This window comes from Mustelus asterias, chromosome 13, assembly GCF_964213995.1.
Source record: "Mustelus asterias chromosome 13, sMusAst1.hap1.1, whole genome shotgun sequence".
Lineage (NCBI taxonomy): Eukaryota > Metazoa > Chordata > Chondrichthyes > Carcharhiniformes > Triakidae > Mustelus > Mustelus asterias.
In genome coordinates, this window is record NC_135813.1 from 105682898 (window position 1) to 105703878 (window position 20981).

The following is a 20981-nucleotide window of genomic DNA, read 5'->3' on the forward strand; positions in this document are numbered from 1 at the left end:
GCAATGTGGTTGACTCTTAAATAGCCTAGCAGGCAACTCAGTTCAAAGAACAAAGAACAACAAAGAACAATACAGCACAGGAACAGGCCCTTCGGCCCTCCAAGCCCGTACCGCTCCCTGGTCCAACTAGACCATTCTTTTGTATCCCTCCATTCCCACTCCGTTCATATGGCTATCTAGATAAGTCTTAAACGTTCCCAGTGTGTCCGCCTCCACCACCTTGCCTGGCAGCGCATTCCAGGCCCCCACCACCCTCTGTGTAAAATATGTCCTTCTGATATCTGTGTTAAACCTCCCCCCCTTCACCTTGAACCCATGACCCCTCGTGAACGTCACCACCGACCTGGGGAAAAGCTTCCCACCGTTCACCCTATCTATGCCTTTCATAATTTATAATTTATAAAGGATGCGCAATAAATGCTGGCCCAGCCAATGATGAACTTTTTAAAAGTTCAAGTGATGAATGATGGGCTTTCACAAGAGTCTGTCTTAAAATGGTCATAGACTTCATTTTAAACTTTCCCAGAATATTACCTGGCTAACTGGTGGGGAAGTAGTTTAGAAATTTGCAGCATTTTTGGATAGGGCATGTTGGGAATGTTTTACTTTCCACTTTTCATAGGTTTATGTAGATGGTGGAAGATGACACAGGGTTTAAGAAAACAGATCAATTTAAGTCAGCAAAATGTTGAAGATAAGGGTAGCACGGTGGCAAAGTGGTTAACACTGCTGCCTCACAGCGCCAGGGTCCAGGGTTTGATTCTGGTCTTGGGTGGCTGTATAGAGTTTGCACACTCTCCCTGTGTCTGTGTCTGTGTGGGTTTCCTCCGGGTGCCCTAGTTTCCCCCCACACTCCAAAGATGTGTGGATTAGGTGGATTGGCCACAGTAAATGCACAGGGTTACGGAGATGGGGGCGGTTGGGGAAAGATGTTCTTTTGGAGAGTTGGTGCAGACGCAAACAGATCAAATGGCCTCCTTCTTGCACTGTAGGAATTCTATGGTTCTATAAAATAATCGTGGAACTAGTTATAGATATAGTTCTTACAGTAAGTTTACCTTTTTGAGATCAGCCCTTATAAGGTTGGCTCACAGTTTATGATCTTTCCATGAGTTTTGCCGTGTTTAGGTGAATTACTCACACTAAATGAGCCTGTGATTCAGACAAAATCACTGGTACATTTTGGCACATTTCTATGAAGGCTAAAACTTTAGCCAATCAAAATGCAATAATTTTGTCAGATTATGACATCACTATGTAAATTTAATATTTAACCATGTGACATCATCACTTCAAACATGGAGGCTCCTGCACAACGGATTTACCTGCTCGATCAAACAAAGGGAAGGAAATACTCAATGAAAAAATAGAAACAAAACAACCCAAGTGGGTAGTCCGGTTTGGTTAAAGGTAAGAATTAATGGAAATTGTCCCAAAATTGATCAAATGTGTTTCCTGTTTTTTTTTTTAAAAAAGCAATCTTTAATTACTAAAAGAATTTTAATAACTATATTGAAATAGCCAACAGTACTCCCACAGTGACCTCTTCTGGCAAAGCTGCGATATTACATTGGTGGTAACATACAACATCAAATAATGTTGTTTGGTGATGGACTGCAAATAAAGTGGGCAAATGCCATTATCATGGAAGAGGGTCACAGGCTGGGGCAAAGAGAATTCCTCAAGCAGGAGCTCAGGTGGCATTTGCTGCAAAAGACGTCACAGAATTCCTTCACTGAAGTCTCTTCTGCGGAACATTGCTTGACTGTCCAGTTTTACCTCCTCCTCCTCTATTAGCTTTCAATCCACTATCCATCCTACATGCCAACGTATCAGCTCTCTTTGCCCCTTTGTAAGTATGCGAATCATCATCATGAGGAAAAACATTACCATCAGTGCTTCTTTTCTTGTATAACTCTAACCTCCACCAATAATAGTTTTATATCCATCCATATTCTATTTTATTAGTGAATTCCAAAATGCACACAATCAGTGGACTTTGTTTTAATACTGAATGCCTATGTATTCACTAGGTTTCAGCTTTTGCTCAGTTGTATTACTCTCTCCTGAATCAGAAGATTGCAGGTTCAAGGAATTGGGCATCAAAAAAGTCCCTTGCAATCCTTGAGTAGCCTGGTCCACATCGTCATCTGCATAATCTTTCTCCTGACTGCTCCCAGTTATAAGCTTCCTCCTTCTCTGCCCACTCATCGCTGTGCAGGATCTGTAGGAGAGTAGCAGCTAAGCTTGGAGGAGCACTACTTTTTTTGGAATTAAGGAGGCAGATAGGGGATGGGAGTTTGGCTGTGTGATGCTTTTCAGAAAAGCCAGAGTGTTCACTCATGAACCTGACACTCCTAATAGGCTGCTGTCTTCACCATCTCTCACCAAAAGTGCCGAGTGTTCACACTCATTTTCTTGAAGTAAATTAAGTGGTAAAGGGTAGGGAAGACCACTTTAGCAGGCAGCTTCCAGTGGAATTTAAGTGCCCCTTTGTCCTGCAAGAAGATAGAGTTAATGAGAAAGCTAGGAGTTATGTCTGAATGCTACAGAGAAGCATGAAGTGATTTAGACACCATCTGCCTGTTAAAGTGGAATAAGGCGGTTGTTTGTATATTACTTGCTGTTAGATGAGCTAGGTAGCCACAGTGAAAGATGTGGAATAAAGGCAGAAAATGCAGGAGATACCCAGCAGATCTGACAGCAACTGTGGAGGGAGAAACAGCGCCAAAGTTTCAGATCCATGACCATGAAGCAAAGAAATTACAGATTTAACAGGTTTTTGAGCAATAAAAGTGAACACGGGAAAGGGAGGAAAACCTGTCTGTAAAATCAGAACTTCCTCAAGGTGGGCATGAGAGAAAGGGGCAGTGAATGAAATACTAATATAGATGCCTTAATACATTCATATCTAACATAGAAACTAGGAGCAGGAGGAGGCCATTCAGCCCTTCGGGTCTGCTCTGCCATTCATTATGAACATGGCTGATCATCAACTTCAGTATCCTGATCCCCCCTTTTCCCCCATATCCCTTGATCCCTTTGGCCCCAAGAGCTATATCTAATTTCTTCTTTAACACCAATAGAAGAGCAAAAGCTGGAGATCTGAAGTAAAAAAAGGGAAAGTGCTGGAAATGTTGATTTATTTTATTAGTGTAACAAGTAGGCTTACATTAACACTGCAATGCAGTTACTGTGAAAATCCCCTAGTCGCCACACTCCGGTGCTTGTTCGGATACACTGAGAATTTAGCATGGCCAATACACTTAACCAGCATGTCTTTCGGACTGTGGGAGGAAACTGGAGCACCCGGAGGAAATCCACACAGACACGGGGAGAAAGTACAGACTCCACACGGACATCATGCCGCCCCTATGTTAAATCCTTCTCCTTCCTCAGTGATTCCCCCAGTTGCTGCTGAGCTGTCTCTGGATCACATTTTCCAGGCACTTCCAGCTCCATGCTCCCATTTCACCACATTTACGCCAAAGTGTAAATGCCTCACCGGTCTGCTATTGACGTGGTAGAGTTGTGTTAAAGGGGTTGGGGGTCTGGTAACTCTTATACCCCCCCTGTTGTGGGGCTCCATCCCCCATTCCCATCCCCCATGGTTGATAAGTTTTATTAAGTTGATCTTTCTCTACACCCTTGCGAGGACTGTGACGCTACATTCTGCACCCGCTGCTTTCCTTCTCTATGAACGGTATGCTTTGTCTGTATAGTGCGCAAGATACAATACTTTTCACTGTATACTAATACATGACAATGATAAATCAAATCATAATCAATCCCCCCCCACATCGTCCCCCCCCATCATCACCCCCCCATATCATCCCCCCCCGCCCCCCATCATCCCCCCCGCCCCCCCATCATCCCCCCCATCATCCCCCCCTCCCCCATCATCTCCCCCCCATCATCCCCCCCCCATCATCTCCCCACCCCCCATCATCCCCCCGCCCCATCATCCCCCCCCCATCATCCCCCCCCGCCCCATCATTCCCCCCCCCATCATCCCCTCCCCTCCCATCATCCCCCCCCTCCCATCATCCCCCCCCCTCCCATCATCCCCCCCCCTCCCATCATCCCCCCCCCTCCCATCATCCCCCCCCCCTCCCATCATCCCCCCCCCCTCCCATCATCCCCCCCCCCTCCCATCATCCCCCCCCCCTCCCATCATCCCCCCCCCCTCCCATCATCCCCCCCCCCCCTCCCATCATCCCCCCCCCCCCTCCCATCATCCCCCCCCCCCCTCCCATCATCCCCCCCCTCCCATCATCCCCCCCCCCCTCCCATCATCCCCCCCCCCCCTCCCATCATCCCCCCCCCCCCTCCCATCATCCCCCCCCCCTCCCATCATCCCCCCCCCCTCCCATCATCCCCCCCCCCTCCCATCATCCCCCCCCCTCCCATCATCCCCCCCCCTCCCATCATCCCCCCCCCCCCTCCCATCATCCCCCCCCCCCTCCCATCATCCCCCCCCCCCTCCCATCATCCCCCCCCCCCTCCCATCATCCCCCCCCCCCCTCCCATCATCCCCCCCCCCCCTCCCATCATCCCCCCCCCCCCTCCCATCATCCCCCCCCCCTCCCATCATCCCCCCCCCCCCTCCCATCATCCCCCCCCCCCCTCCCATCATCCCCCCCCCCCCATCATCCCCCCCCCCCCATCATCATCATCCCCCCCCCATCATCATCATCCCCCCCCCCATCATCATCATCCCCCCCCCCATCATCATCATCCCCCCCCCCCCATCATCATCCCCCCCCCCCATCATCATCATCCCCCCCCCCCATCATCATCATCCCCCCCCCCCATCATCATCATCCCCCCCCCCAATTCCTCAGAGGTGTTTACAACTAAACTCAGTTCCATTGCTGAGGAACCGGACCTGCGTCACTTGAGGGCGGTCAGGGGCCAGAGGTGAGGGGTCAGTTTGCCGGAAGTGGGGTGGAGTGGTGTCTGGGCCTGCTGTTGTTGTGGGAGGCGCGGGTTTTATTTGTGTTTCCCTCCCTGTCAATCCCTCCCGCCCTGGGCTTTCCGGCCGGAAGATTTTCCGGTTTCGCTGGTTTATAATTTTTGCGTGGGTCTTAAAAAAATTAAATCTATGTATTTTTAACCGGGTCAGCGGATCTGTGGGGTTTAACATATGAGCGTTTCACTGGTGGCCGTACGTCTGGAGCTGGCGAACCATTCGCACCATCCGGAGGGCTTCGAGTATTGCGGTGAGTCCCGGCCTGGGAGCAGCCCCAGCCTCGGGCTCTGAGCCCAGGGCCTCCCCGCCTTCCCTGTGTCCTTTGTAGCCGAGCAGGCAGAGGGAGGGGAATGTCCCTCTGGTCTAGTGATGGGAGCTTAAAGCTGTCGCTTCAATGAGCAATGTTCGTCTGGTAGAGATTCGCCTCCTCGGGAGCTCTGGTTCGGAGGATCTGTCCAATATTTGTCTGTATAGCGCACAAGAAACAGCACTTTTCACTGTATGTTAATACATGTGACAATAATAAATCAAATCAAAATATCTTCAGTTGGTGGTGCTGGCCCACCCATTTCAGAAAGGAAAATAAACACTGCCCTGACTGCCCGCAATCGATTAGGTTCATAGCCTACAGGGCTTTTCGTGGGAGGAGGAAAAATGGTTTAAATTCTAATCGAGGAGTGCATTGAAATGCTATGGTAATTTTATCACAATTTGGAAGTCACAGTGTTTTAACTCCCTTCTCTCCCTTTGTTAAAGTCAACATAGGAATTAGGAGCAGAATTAGAAGCAAATTCAGCCCTTCGAATTTGCGCCACCATTCAATCAGATCATGGCTGATCTCTCCCTGATCTCCAGTCCACCTCCCCACCTGTTCCCCATATCCCTTTTTTAAAAATTAGAAATATATCTATCTCCTTCTTAAAACCATTCAACGATTCAGATTCCACTGTGCTATGGGGCAGTGATTAGGATCTTTACAATTCTGCAGGATCTGATGCCCGGTTTCTACCATAAGATAATTTACATTCTGATACATATATTTAGGTTCTGCAGAATGTTCAAAAGTGAGTATTGCTAGAAGAAAGGGACGTGACATCGAAGATTTTCACCTTGCACTCATCAGGACAGGTGCAAAAATGTCAAACCCCAAAGGGAACAGCAGTTTATGCTGCATGCAAAATGTTATTGACTGATGCATGTTTGTCTGTTCCCGTACCTGCTGAGGTTGTCCATGGCCTTCTCTACCTTGCCCCTGACCTGAGGTGTGGTGATCTTCAGGTTAAATCACCACCAGTCTCAGCTGATGGTCATCTGGGACTATGGCGACTTTACATTTTATTTGTGTATCTTAAAAATGAAACAGCAATTCAAATTTCTTTTTAAGAAAAGTATAAGTTAAACAATTTTAATCTGAGGGTTTTCAATGTGCAGGACCTGACAAGGAAGAGGATTTGAAGGTGAAGGTAGTAGAGAAAAGAGGCTGGCATAGCAGCTAGCCATCCACTGCCAGCTAGATGACAAGGGAGGGGTGGGTCAGTTCATCAGGAACATGAAAGCAATTACATCCTTATCAGAAGAAGGAAATAGTTCATTTTTAGTTAACAGATACAAAAGGCAAGGTGCAAGTCTTCCATAATAACTAAAAACTTACTCGAAACATTGATCATCTCTTATTTCTCTGACCCAGTTATCTACCATTGATTGACTTGATGACAAATTTCTCTGGTTATCTCTTGCTTGTGGAGTAACGCGGTGTTAGGGGCCCAGATTGTAAGAGAGAATGGTTTAATCTAGAAATTCTGCTGAGCTAAATACTGACAGCCAACATTGAGCAATTTATGGGCTATAATTTCCATCCATTTTAACTGAATGGATATTATATTGTGTTTTTATAGCCTCTGTGGAGAACAATGGCTTAATGGAGCACCAGTAGCCCTATATCGTAGAATGAAAAATGCAAATTTATACTTCTGTGTTCGGTGTTTGAGTAGTGCTCCCTTTTTGAAAGTGCTGAACAGATGCCAGATCCATTACTGCAGACTTGTGCTGCAGTGGGTGCCATAGCTACATTAATGAAATCCTAAGCATAGATCATCTTTTGCTCTGACAGGTACAGATTGTGCAATGGAAAGTCTCAGAATGAGGGTATCACCCTAAAATAATATATAATGTGAGCTTCAGTATGCGTTTGCAGCTTTGAAGTCATGTCCAGGCAATTTACTTGTTTACTTTCCTTCAAAAGATAATGTGAAATTAAAGGGATGATTAGATATTGCTGAAAAGGGAGACATGTTGCCAAAGCTTTTCCGCACCCTTTTCTCATGTCGTATAAATTGTTGGGACTGTTTTAAATTTAGCACTCTTGCGTTTGTCCTGATGAGTGCAAAATGAAAAGATTCAGCAAGAGGTCTTTTTTCAGCAATATTCAAATTCTGAACAGCCAAGTGACTGGATATTTTTATAGAGTTTTTGTGCTGGAACATACGAACATAAGAAATAGGAGCAGGAGTAGGCCATCTAGCCCCTCGAGCCTGCCCCGCCATTCAATAAGAATGTCTGTGCATACTGAAAATTCACATTGTTGTGTTAGTGTGTAGTGTTGACATTGCATTAAGATGTGTGACAACTCGACAGCAAACGCTTTAAGAATGAATTTGTGGTGGATGATGAGGAAATGTGTGACTAGCATATACTGTATTGTCAGCTGTTACATCACCAGCGTTGTTTTTAGGCTTTTGGAAAAGCATGGTGGGTGCATGAAATTTTCATACGATGCCCACTTTGAGTAAAGAAAATCATCCAGTTGTCAAAAGATCTTTTCCTTTCTAAATGTGAGTTGTATCTGAAGAAAGCATTTTGATTTGTATTAACACTCTGGTAATAGTGAGAATGGAAGTAGTTTCAGATGATAAATTAAAAGTACCACATAATAAACAATGCTAAAGCATATTGCTTAAGGGGTATATTTCTTTTGGGGTATTAGTGCTGAATTGCTAAATAAACCTAGCTTCAGGATGTTTGCAAAGTCTTAGTTTGAGCGATTAAAGAAAATTGTGGTATAAGTAAAGTATTCTGTGATTTACAATAGTTTTAAAGTGTTGCTAAGAGGTAGATTTATGTAAGTGAGATAACTACAAATTAGTAAGAAATTAGCAGAACAGTTCCTCAAGTGCTGGAGATCTGTGGATCATGTGATTTATTAGGTTTATGCAGTCCATCTGTTTAATGTACTGCAAACTCCTGCCTTATTATGTTTGCTGACTTGTATGTGGGTTATGCGGAAGTCACATCACAAGCCCTAAAATAATACGACATGCTTTGCTTTGTGTTTTGTTTCAGCTATTGTGTGCATTGTTTTAATAGTGAATAACAAATGTGCAGGCACACAAATCGCCCTGCTGTAAAAGCTTCCTTTTCACTTTTTGCCTGTACAGCTGTCAATATGGCCGATGATGAGGGTAAAGAGAAGGAATCACTCAGTTCAGCAAAGCTCTTGCTGGAGGGCAAAACAACTGGAGAGAAATCCACTATCTTGCATCAACACATTGGTCGTAGAGAGATGAGAGACATGGTAATTGAAACTATAACCTCCAACAAAGGTACAGTAACAGGATATTCTGTGAATTAGAAGTCAAGCTAAGCAACTTACGAGTATGGCGTGAAATATAACCTTTTGTCAAGTGTATTCGCCTTATAGGAATTTATGACTGCCAGTTATTAAAATAGGTGATCGTGGCTGCAGTATTTGGTGCATGGTTCTGTAGAATGCAAATTTGGTTTAATCTTCAGCTGTTTTGCTGACTTAAAGCCAGATACCTTCCATAAAAGGGAAGAGGCTGCTATTGTTGCCCTCTAGTGGTTGACGAATTGAAGAGATCTGATTGGTCACAGGTATTCTGGCAATAAAATAAGGCTGTATGTAATGTTACAGAAATTAATTATTTGGTTGGGGTTTAAACAGTTAACAGGAAGGTAGAGCTAACCTGTCACTTCTAGCGGCTCATGCTGGTGCATCTAATCTGTAGCCAAATCCTGCAGGCCAGGAAGCTCGAGTTTAATCCCTGATCTGCAGTGATGTAATGAATCTCGGCTAGAATGGCTGCAGAGGGGGTTCGATTGATGTCAGTGCCTCTCCATTAGGAAAGGGAAGATCGGCTATGAGTGAACGCCCTTGGGAGTGGAGTGACTCATTTAAAATAAAATTCAGTGCTCTGTATGTTGACTTTATTCTGCAAAATTACCGCCTACTCCAAAAGCTCTGATTTCCTCAGAACCCATAACAATCCAGTTGTGATTTTCTGAATTATAATTCAGTGTCTGATTTTATTTTCATTTTCAACAAATGAAATTTAAGGCATTTGTTTTCTCGCCAATCTTTTCTCCTCACCAATCTATCCCCTCACCTCTATCATTGAAAGACTGTCTTGCATCACCTCATTTTGACTTGCAAACTTCTCAATGTTTCACAGTGGATGATGTCAATCTTTTGGATTTCTGACTGTGTGATCACGAGGGGACCTTGGTGTAGTTCTGTTTAAAAATGCAGCCTTTGGACTAAACTTACATTTCAGAGGGCCAGGGTTCACAGGATAGCAGTGCTAAGAGATGTACAGCTTGATCCCAATGGAAGGTCAGAATCAAAATGCTATGTACACAATCATAGGTAGTTCTATATTCTAGCGATTATTGACATGTATTGCTGGTATAATTGATTAAAGATGCAAATGGAAGCAAAATCCCCCACAATTACAGATGTAATAGAAAATCTGCTGGCTCCCAGAGCTGAAAGAATCATCCAGAATTTAAATAATTCATAAACTTAGCTGACCCTGACACAATCGCTGACTTGCTGCTCATTGTCCATTAAGCATCTGGAGATCATGTTCATTTAAATCATTTTGAGATTGTCCCATTAATTGCTAATGTGTTTTGTGAGCTGGAGATTTTTCTGTGACCACCCTGATATGAAGTGCATGTCTTTACAGACAAGGATACTGTGGAATGTGTACTGAAGCCTGAGCAAAAGACAGCATATGACACCAACCCTGTGGAGAAAGCAAGTACAGCTGACCCGAATGACAACAGTAAAATGTGCAAGGATCAGAGTGGAAATGCACCAGATTCGCCATCTAAACAATTGCCTGATCAAATTTCTTTCTTTAGTGGAAATTCATCAGTTGAAGTAGTACATGGAATCATGCATCTCTACAAAACTGAGTGAGAATGTGTTTTTAAGCATGTTGCATCTTGGTGTTTGAAAAATCAATTTAATCTTTAAAAATTGCTGTATGATTTGCAGACTATAATTCCATCTTCTGGTACCCCCAACACCCTGTAAAAAGCAGCAGATCCACAATTCACCCAGCACGAGGTCTATGGATATTCTTTTTGTCCCCACAAGTTTAAGTTTATTCATTAGTGTCACAAGTATGCTTACATTAACACTGCAATAAAGTTACTGTGAAAATCCCCTAGTCTCCACATTCCGGTGTCTGTTCGAGGGAGAATTTAGAGTGGCCAATGCACCTAATCGCATGTCTTTCAGACTGTGGGAGGAAACCCACGTGGACACTGAGAGAACGTGCAGACTTCACACAGGCAATGACCCAAGCCGGGAATTGTGAGGCAGCAGTGCTAACCACTGTGCCACCAACAATGAAACCCTGTCAGCTTTTCATTCATCCTGGGTGACCTTCTTGCCTTATAACTTTGGATTACATTGGGAATGGGGCACTTGTTGTTCTATGGTCACTACTCATGTTTAGAAATGCTTAAACATATATTACCATTTCTTCATCAAGCCCCTGGAGTTCCATCCTAACCACGTGCAGGAGCACCTTCACCACACAGTCATAAGAAGTTTATCATCACCTTTTTGAGGGCAACTAAGGATGGGCAATGAATGCTAGCATTGTGCATTAATTCTAATACATCACCTTAAGTTCTAATTCTAGTACTAAATTCTAATTCATTAATTCTAATACGTCACCTTAAATTGCTCTTGCACCTTCCATCCTTGGTGAATAAAGTTTAATAACAAGTTGAGAATAACATGCATAGTGTTCTCTACAATTGAAAAGGTTAATATTTATAACTTTTAAAAATACCTGAGTGCCCTTTTGCAGTTCAAGTGGACAGAAGTATGAACATTTTGCATGCCTGTCCTTGTACCTTATTGAAGTTCTGTGGTGCCATTTTGTTTCCGCGTCAGCTGCTGCTCTTTATGCTACATTGATTCAGTATTGTTTTATGATTGAAGTTAACTTGGAACTTGTCCATGTGCTTGTTCTGTGCAGTATTGTTCAGTAATCAACGTTAGCTGGGTGTCAGCTGGGTTTGTTTCCTATTCTGTATTTGAGGTAGACCATCATTCAAAGCTGTGCATGTCCTGGGCTGGAATGTGTTGCCTCCAATAATATCACTGGAGTAAAAGCATTCAGTGTGGGTGGGGCAACATGTCACCACTAATGTACCCAATTTAGATTTTTTTTTCCCATCAGCCGGTCCATATTTCAGGAAACACCTAAATAGATGAGCGAGTAATCTGTTTTAATGAGCATTATTTAAGCTGGATGCATGACATTCATGTTTACTGTTTAGAATTCTGTGACCTTCCTGTTACTTTTCGGCCAAATTGATTGACTCTTAAGTAGCATGACTGCTAAACAGCAATTTGCCAAAGTTAATATATTGTGGTTGTAAAGTGACTTGGGGATAGGCAATTGAAAATAGTGGCCTGAACTGAGGGGACAATGAAGGGATAAAAGGAGAAGGATGGGTACCACCATGTGTAACAGAAGAATCATAGAATCCCTACAATGCAGAAGGAGGCCATTCGGCTCATCGAACCTGCACCGACAACCATCCCACCCAGGCCCTATCGTCGTAATCCCATATATTTACCTTGCTAATCCCCCTGACACTAAGGGACAATTTAGCATAGCCAATCCCCCTAACCTGCACATCTTTGGACTGTGGGAGGAAACAGGAACACCCGGAGAAAACCCACACAGACACAGTGAGAACGAAGAGGACTATTAGAATGAGGGGGATAGGAGGGCCAGCATAATCTTCCAGGTAGGGTGTGAGTTAGAACACTGACATAAATTGAAGCAGCAGTGGGTGAAAATCATAGGCAGGAACTGGGGGAAATGGGAGGAGGGTGACTGGTAAACTGAAGATTGAGAAGAGAGATGAAAGTTGACACTAGGAACCTGAATGAGCTGGGAGAAAGGGGTGTTCCGTGTCTCCTACAGCTATAAACAATTTAATAATCAGGTTTAATAAAGGGGCACTGATATTCTATCATGCAGGTTCCCTATAAGAAATTTGGGAAAGTTTTAGCTGAAATTTTCAGCTATAGAAGTGATGATACGCCTATGGCTTTAATGAGGTCGCGCCTATGTCACATTGCGCTCTAAGTGTAACAATGTGCACAGATTTATATGTTTTGAGTTAATAGCTTTTTTGAAGTGTTGGATTTGCTTCTTTTCTCGATTGACGTATTTTGTGCTGATCCCAGCTGCCTTTTTTGTACCTTATGATGCCACTTCATTTTAAACCTCACTCTGCGCTGCGGATAGTTTCATGATAAATCAGGCTTGCCTGCAGCATGGAATCCACTCCTGCTATGAAGCAGCGCTATCTGGTAGGAACTGCAGTCAGAAGTACAGCAAGGTGGTACAGTGTCTCTGAATTTGGAGAGAAGGCATTTGCCTCTGAACTGAGGAAGTAGATTTGCGAAGGAGTATCTTACTGTTGGGGGGAGATGGGGAAGAGGAATATTTCTGTGAACACAAAAGTGTGAATGTTGAGAGAGCTTTTGAGGAAGTGATGTTCTGTGGATTATAGGTAGTTCCAAATATCATGTGGTGTTCCTGTAGGGTCTTTCGGGTAAGAATTTATGAATTGTGAAATTAGAAGTATTTGAAGTAAACATACACATGTTTAATTAAAATTGAATATTTCCCAAGGAGAGATGTCTTTGCTAAGTGGAATAAAAACAGAAAATGTTGGAAATACTCGGCGGTCAGGCAATACCTATGGAAAGAAAGCTAGAGTTAACATTTCAGGTGATGATCATTCAGATCCCCAGCATCAACTGCTTTTTGTGCTCTAGTGGATATCTGAATATCGGAGAATTTAAAAATTGCTGCTTACATCGTTCATCTGTGGCTAGGTGATAAAGGGAGACACCAGTGTGCTGAAGCTCATCTATAGGTTATAGTCTCAGGATGCCAATCTAACCAACCTTTTGATGAATTGGATCAAATCTTGACCTAAATTTGACTGTACTTTTTGGAAAGTTTGAGATCCTGAGGGTGAATGGTACCTGAAGCTAAAAATAGAAGGAATCCCATGAGTAAACATTTCATAACTGGAGGTAGCAGTTGACGTTATTGGTGAAGTAAGTTTCAGTTCCTGTGCACTGAAGGATGAGAACAATTGCACTCTTTTTGTAAGCATGTGAATCATTTAATTATAGTAAGGGTGTTACTGCATGGTATATTTTTCCTTAATTGGATCCATGCACTTGAAGCCAATTGCAATTTGATTTTTGTCCAAGTTTGAAATGCTGTTTTAAGTAGATTTTTCTTTTTAAAAAGTTAACATTTTTCCTAGATCCTATTATGCAACTGTATCTGTGGATTTGCACTTGAACTGAATGCCTGATTGTTTGCAGTGTAGGAAGTGTTTACAGGAGAAAATTAATCTGCCAGGATTATCCATTATCCTTTTTGCCTTAATTTTGCATCAAATAGTTTGTTTTGTTGAAGGCGGGTGTGTTTCTAATTACTGAATTTTTGTGCGTGTTGGATAATGATAGCATTTTGGTGCAGTTTTATCCAGCTCTCCTCCCCTTCCCATCACCCCTCAAATCTTCAGAGTGAGTTTCGAGTGAGTCTTGTTCATACATATTTCTGTTGAGACCATCAATATTTCAAGTGGCTCACTTGCATGATGTGGGCAGAGACCCTTGCCAAAATTATTGAGACTCATCATGAACCTTAGAACAAGTGTAGCCTTAAATCTACTCTCGTTTGAACACCAGTCTTTCAATTGTATCCAGCGCTGTAGTGTTATGTTCCCTATAAATATTATCCAGCACCTTCTGTTCTGTTTCCTGAAACTAATTGACAGATACCCAATAGAAATTGTTATCACATAAAATATATCATTATAAGAAACAGGAGTACCAGAAGGCCGTTTGACCCCAGCCTGCGCCGCCATTTTATAAGATCATGGCTCATCTGACTGTAGCCCTAACTCTACCTTCCTGTATCTTCCCCTCCCCTCCTCAAACTCCACAACTCTAATCTCCCTTGTTGATCAGAAATCCAGCTAACTCAACCTTGAATATATTCAATGATCCAGCCTCCACAGCTCTCTGGAGAAGAGAATTCCAAAGACTTATGACTCCCTGAGATAAGATATTCCTCTCTACTTCATCTTAAATGAGACACCCTTTATTTTTAAACTGTGAGCCCCCAGTTCTAGATTACCTGACCAGTAGAAACATCCTCTCAGCATCTACCCTATCAAGCACCTTCAGAATCCTATATTTCCCCAAGATCACCTCATTCTTCTAAACTCCAGTGAATAGAGGCCTAACCTCCTCAACCTTTCCTCATAAGCCAACCCCTTCATCCTAGGAGTCAGCCTAGTTAACCTACTCCAATGTATAACATGCCTCCTTAAGTAAGGAAACCAAAGCTGTACACAGTATATTAGGTGCAGTTTCATGTAGAAATGCTCTGTACGGTTGTAACAAGACTTCCCTGCTTTTATCTCCATCCCCCTTGCAGTAAAAGCCAAGATTCCATTTGCCTTCTGAATTACTTGCTGTACCTACTTGCTAAATTTTTGTGATTCATGTACATGGACACCCAGATTCCTCTACCACAACATTCTACTGTCTCTCTCTCCATTCAAATATTCTCCCTGTCAAAGTAGACAGCCTCATATTTTCCTACTTCATTCTGCACCAGCCAAGTTTTTGCCCACTCACTTAACTGTCCAAATCTCCTTGTAAACTCTTTGTATCCTCCTTGCATCTTGCTTTAACATAGAACATAGAACAGTACAGCACAGAACAGGCCCTTCGGCCCACGATGTTGTGCCGAGCTTTATCTGAAACCAAGATCAAGCTATCCCACTCCCTATCATCCTGGTGTGCTCCATGTGCCTATCCAATAACTGCTTAAATGTTCCTAAAGTGTCTGACTCCACTATCACTGCAGGCAGTCCATTCCACACCCCAACCACTCCTACCTATCTTTGCATTGTCAGCAAGTTTGTCTACAATACATTCTGTCCCTTCATCCAAGTCATTAATATAGATCATTTGATCGAGGTATTTAAAAGGGATTTCTATCTGAAAGAAAATAATGTGCATAGTTGTGGGGATAAGATTGGAGTGGGGCAAGGGCGAACGCTCTTTCAGAGAGCCACGGCAGACTCGATGGGCTGAATGGCCTCCTTCTGTACTGTAAAAAGTTCTGTGATTTCTGTAAATAGTTGCGACCCCAGCACTGATCCCTGCAGCACTCCATTAATTAGATTGCCACTTTGAAAACAACCCATTTATCCTGACACTTTTTCCTGTTTATTAGTTAATCTCTATTTTATATCACCCCCCAACACCATGAACTCGTATCTTGTGCAATAGCTATTAATCTGGCACCTTATTGAAGGTCTTTTGGAGAGCCATCTTTATCCTTCCTGCTTGCTATGTCCTCAATACGCTAATAAATTTGTCAAACGCTATTTCCCTTTCACAAAATCATGTTTAATCTGCCTGGTTGTATTATGCTTCCTGTCTCCCTCTTTTCTTATGTTACATTTCCAGTTTTCCAAGCTGCTGTGACTTTTCCAAAAGATAAGGAATTTTGGAAAGTTACAAAGCAATGCATTCATGATCTCTGTAGTCACTTCCTTGAAGATTCGAAGATGCAGGCCAGTCAGACTTTAGTCCATTATTTTCCCTAGTCATTTAATTCTATTGATTGTAATTATCGTAAATTCCTCTTTTTTGCATCTTGGTTTTCTACTATTCTTAGATGCTTTCCATGTTTTCTACAATGAAGACAGAAACAAAATACTTGTGCAAAGTCTCTGCCGTTTTCTTGTTGCCCAGTATTCCCCTGTCTCACCCCCTTAGGATGGGCCATGGGGCTAGTAGGGAATATTCCATCACCTACTATGTATAACCAAGGGTATTTGAAAGTGGAAATATATAAGCTGGCAAAGGTTAGTGGTAGGCCAGTAACGTGGGATAGATTCATTTTGCAACTAAGGTGGCAGAGCCATCAGGAGTATAGAAACACAGAGGGACCTGGGTGTGCAAGTCCACAAATCCTTGAAGGTGGCAGCACACGTGGCGAAGGCGGTGAAGAAGGCATATGGTATGCTTGTCTTTATAGGACGGGGTATAGAGTATAAAAGCTGGAGTCTGATGATGCAGCTGTATGGAACGCTGGTTAGGCCACATTTGGAGTACTGCGTCCAGTTCTGGTCGCCGCACTACCAGAAGGACGACTTTAGAGAGAGTGCAGAGAAGGTTTACCAGGATGTCGCCTGGTATGGAGGGTCTTAGCTATGAGGAGAGATTGGGTAAACTGGGCTTGTTCTCCCTGGAAAGACGGAGAATGAGGGGAGACCTAATAGAGGTGTACAAAATTATGAAGCGTATAGATAGGGTGAACAGTGGGAAGCTTTTTCCCAGGTCGGAGGTGACGATCATGAGGGGTCACGGGCTCAAGGTGAGAGGGGCGAGGTATAACTCCGATATCAGAGGGACGTTTTTTACACAGAGTGGTGGGGGCCTGGAATGCGCTGCCAAGTAGGGTGGTGGAGGCAGACACGCTGGCTCGTTTACCTGGATAGTCACATGAGCAGTCTGGGAATGGAGGGATACAAATGAAAGGTCTAGTTGGACCAAGGAGCGGCACAGGCTTGGAGGGCCGAAGGGCCTGTTTCCTGTGCTGTACTGTTCTTTGTTCTTCTTTTGTTCTGGACTAAAAAGATAATCACAAAGGAAATAATTGAGGATAATCTAGCAAGAAACATAAAACAAACAATAAGTCCTTTTTTAAGTATATTAAAAGGAAGAGAGGGTGGCCTTTTGGCTAAGATCAAGTGTAGTATTGACATGCTGTACTTAGTTGAAGTCATTGGGTTGCATATTAGCTTCATTTGAAGCAATTTTCAAAAGCGGCATCTCGGCCTTTTGGCTAAGATGCAAATGAGATCAAGCCTTGGAGGAGGAGCTATGCCTACTCCAATCAGCTTGGATCATGTAGATCAAGCCCAATAAGAAGTTTACAACACCAGGTTAAAGTCCAACAGGTTTATTTAGTAGCAAAAGTGACTTTAACCTGGTGTTGTAAACTTCTTACTGTGTTTACCCCAGTCCAACGCCGGCATCTCCACATCATGATCAAGCCCAAGACAGGAGGTGAGAGCCCTGTCTTGTCAGCTTGGATCGGGAATGTCTCAACTTGTTGAGACTCTGAATTGGACTTGATTTGATTGAATTGGACTAAAAATCCAAAAAATAAAGGAAGAGAGAAGTAAAAGAAAGCATTGGGTCCTTAGAAAATGAAACTGGAGAAGTAATTATGAGGAACAAGGAAATGGCAAAGGAGTTAAGTAGATATTTTGCATCAGTCTTTATTGTACCACAAGTATCCCCAAAATAGTAAAACATATGGGGAAGAAATCAAACAGTCACCATCACCAGAGAATGAGTTTTAGGCAAACTAAAGGCTGCATTACTAAAGGCTCTGATTTGCACCCCAGGATCTTAAAAGAGATCGTAACAGAGATTGTGGATTCATTTGTAGTCATTTTCCAAAAATCCTTGGAATCTGGAACTGTGGTACCCTTGTTCAAAAAGGGAAGGAGGCAAAATGCAGGGCACTACAGGTAATTTAATCTAATTTCAGTTATTGGAAAAGTATTAGAATTGATTATTAAGGAGCGAACAGTAATGCATTTGGAAAGTCATAATCTGATCAAACAAAGTCAGCATGGTTTTATGAAGGGGAAATCATGTCTGACGAATTTACTTGAGTTCTTTGAGGAGGTATCAGCCACAGCAGATAGAGGAGAACCAGTCAAAGTTGTATATTTGATAGGGTGCCACGCAAAAAGCTAGTAGCAAGATAGGAGCTCATTGTGTTGGAGATAATATTCTGGCATTGATAGAGGATTGGCTAACTAACGGGGAGCAGCAAGTAGCGATAAGGGGTCTTTCTCGGGCAGGAGGGCAGTAACCAGTGGAGTGCCACAGGGATCAGTGCTAGGATCGCAGCTCTTCACAATATATATTAATGATTTGAAGAAAGAAATAGTGTTCTGTGGCCAAGTGTGTGGATGATACAAAGGTGGGAGGGAAGGCAGGTTGTAAGGAGGATATAAATAGTTTATAGAGAGATATTGACATGTTTAGTGAGTGGGCAGAAAATTAGCAAATGGAATTCAATGTGGAGAAGTGTGAGATTGTCCATTTTGAAAAAACAATGAGAAGGTAGATTATTACTTAAATAGCGAGAGACTTCAAAAAGCTCTAGCACAAAGGGATCCTTGTTCATGAAACCCAGAAAGCTAGCATACAGGTACAGAAGGTAATAAGGAAGGCAAATGGACTGCTGGCTTTTATTTCAAAGAGGCTGGAGTATAAAAGTAAAGAGGTGTTGCTGCAACTGTACAAGGTACTAGTGAGGCCACGTCTAGAGTACTGTGTACAGTTATGGTCCCTTATTTAAGGAATGATATATTATCATTGAGCACAGTACAGAGGAGGTTTACCAGGATGACCCCGGGTATGGACGGATGGCCATATGAGGAAAAATTAAGGTCTATATACCACGGACTTCAGAAGAGGGAGAGATGATATGATTGAAACATATAGGATTCTTACAGATTTAGACAGGGTAAATGTTGGGAGAATGTATCCACTCATGGGAGAGTGTAGGACCAGAGGGCATAGTCAGAGAATAAGGAGGTGCTCATTTAAGATGGATTTGAGGGAGGATTTCTTCTGAGTAGTGAATCTTTGGAATTGTTTACCTCTGGAAGCTGTGGAGGCCGAGTCTCTGAACATTTTCAAGGCTGAGACCGAGAGATTTTTAATCTGTAGGGGAATTGAGGGTTATGGAGATATCGCAGGAAAATGGACTTGGTGAGTGTTAGATCAGCCATGATCTGATTAAATGGCAGAACAGACTTGACAGGCTGAATGGCCTACTCCTGTTGCTATTTCTTATGGTCACTCTGGTCTTGTGCCTTTTAGGTGGTGGAAAGGTTTTTGGGGGAGTCGAGACGTGAGTCATATGCTGCAGAGCACTCTGCCTCTGATCTGTTCTTTTGGCGCAGTATTCAAGTGACTAGTCCAGTTGAGCTCCTGGTCAATTCTGACCTCTGGGATGTTGGTGCTGGGGGATTTGATGATGGTGATGTATTTGAAGGGGAGGAGTTGGTTAGATCCTCTTGGTGAGAATGGTTATTGCCTGGCACTGTAGTGGCAACTTGTCAGGCCACACCTGAATTTTGTGCTGCATTAAGGCTTGGGTTGCTTTTCTGAGGAGTTGCAAATGGAACGGAACACTCTGCAATCACCCCCACGTCTGTCATGATGCTGGAAGGAAAGTCATTGATGAAGCAGCTGAGGACGATTGATCCTAGGGCATCCTCCTTAGGAACTCCTGCCGAAACGTCCTGAGGTTCAGACGATTGGTCTCCAACAACGTAACCATTTGCCTTTGTGCTTTTAACAGGTGTTGTTTTCCCCCTCGATTCCCAATAATTGAGGACTCTTTGATGCCATAGTTTATCAAATGCTGCCTTGAAGCCAAGGGCGATCACTGTGGAATTCGACTCTCTTGTCCACAATTGGACCAAGGCTGCAATGAGGTCTGGAGCCAAGCAGCCCTGTCAAAATCCAAATTGAACATTGGTGTGCAGGTTGTTGCTGAGTAAATGCTATTTGATAGCACTGCCAATGACACCTTAATTGGCCGGATTGAATATGTCCTGTTTTGTGTGGACAAGGCATTCCAGGGCAATTTTCCACTTTGTCATTCGTGTCAGTCTTGTAACTGTACTGGACCAACTTGGCTAGAGGTGTGGCCAATACTGGAGCACAAGTCATTGCACTACAGCTGAAATGTTATCGGTGCCATGGCCTTTGCGCCATTCAGTTGCTCAATTGTTGTTTGATATCAGAATATCAAATTCACCAATTCGATCAGCCAGTCTATCTATATGGTATCTGTGATGCTGGGAAACCTCAGGATGAGGGTGAGATGGATCGTCCTGTTAGCACTTCTGGCTGAAGGCATTTGCAAACACTTTTGCCTTGTCCTTTGCACTCTTTCTAGGCTTTGCCATCATTGAGGATGGAGAGATTAAGTGGTATAGTTTTGTACAGGGGGATGTATACCTCAATAGTTTTAATTTTAGTTTTTAAAGGAAGCTAGACTGAAAATGAATGTACTTCTGGAGACTATCCAATAACTTGCCCATATCATCCAGGTAATGGGTATGTTAGGAGTTGTTGTTTGCACCAAAAGCATTAATTCTTTCATTAAATTCAAATCCTGAATATACTGGTATCCTTTTTCAGTAACTATTGGTACCAAATTTAGATTTGTTGTTGTTACTCATGACTTGTAATTCCCAGGAGAGTTAAGCAATATTGTTTTTCTTCTATAGCAAGATGACATCCTTAAAAGAAGATGTGAGGCGTAGTGCCATGTTGTGCATCCTTACCGTCCCAGCCACCATGACCAGCCATGATCTTATGAGGTTTGTTGCTCCATTTGATGATTCAATCGAGCACATGAAAGTAATAAGAGATTCCACCCCAAACCAATACATGGTTCTCGTCAAATTTTGTTCACAGGTAAGCAATAGTAGATTTTCATTCTGGTCAGATTTGTGCATTTGGTATTATATAAGTGTTAAACATAATGGAGAGAGAATTGAGCTAACGTTTTGAGTCTGG

The 20981-nt window shown here is 43.1% G+C and overlaps 1 protein-coding gene across 2 annotated transcripts in view; it reads left to right on the forward strand.

Moving 5' to 3' along the window:
- The first annotated feature begins 1375 nt into the window (after positions 1-1375).
- The window catches only part of brap (BRCA1 associated protein), a 48631-nt gene continuing 29025 nt past the window's right edge, over positions 1376-20981 (forward strand). Inside the window, exons 1-4 of one of the 2 annotated variants that reach the window (XM_078227433.1) lie at positions 1376-1410; positions 8407-8571; positions 9958-10189; positions 20690-20879. In XM_078227433.1, coding sequence (XP_078083559.1) covers positions 8415-8571; positions 9958-10189; positions 20690-20879 — 579 coding nt within the window. In that variant the 5' untranslated portion in view covers positions 1376-1410; positions 8407-8414. Of the gene's footprint in view, positions 1411-4916; positions 5223-8406; positions 8572-9957; positions 10190-20689; positions 20880-20981 lie in introns of those variants that run through there. The other variant, XM_078227432.1, reaches the window with a different exon arrangement.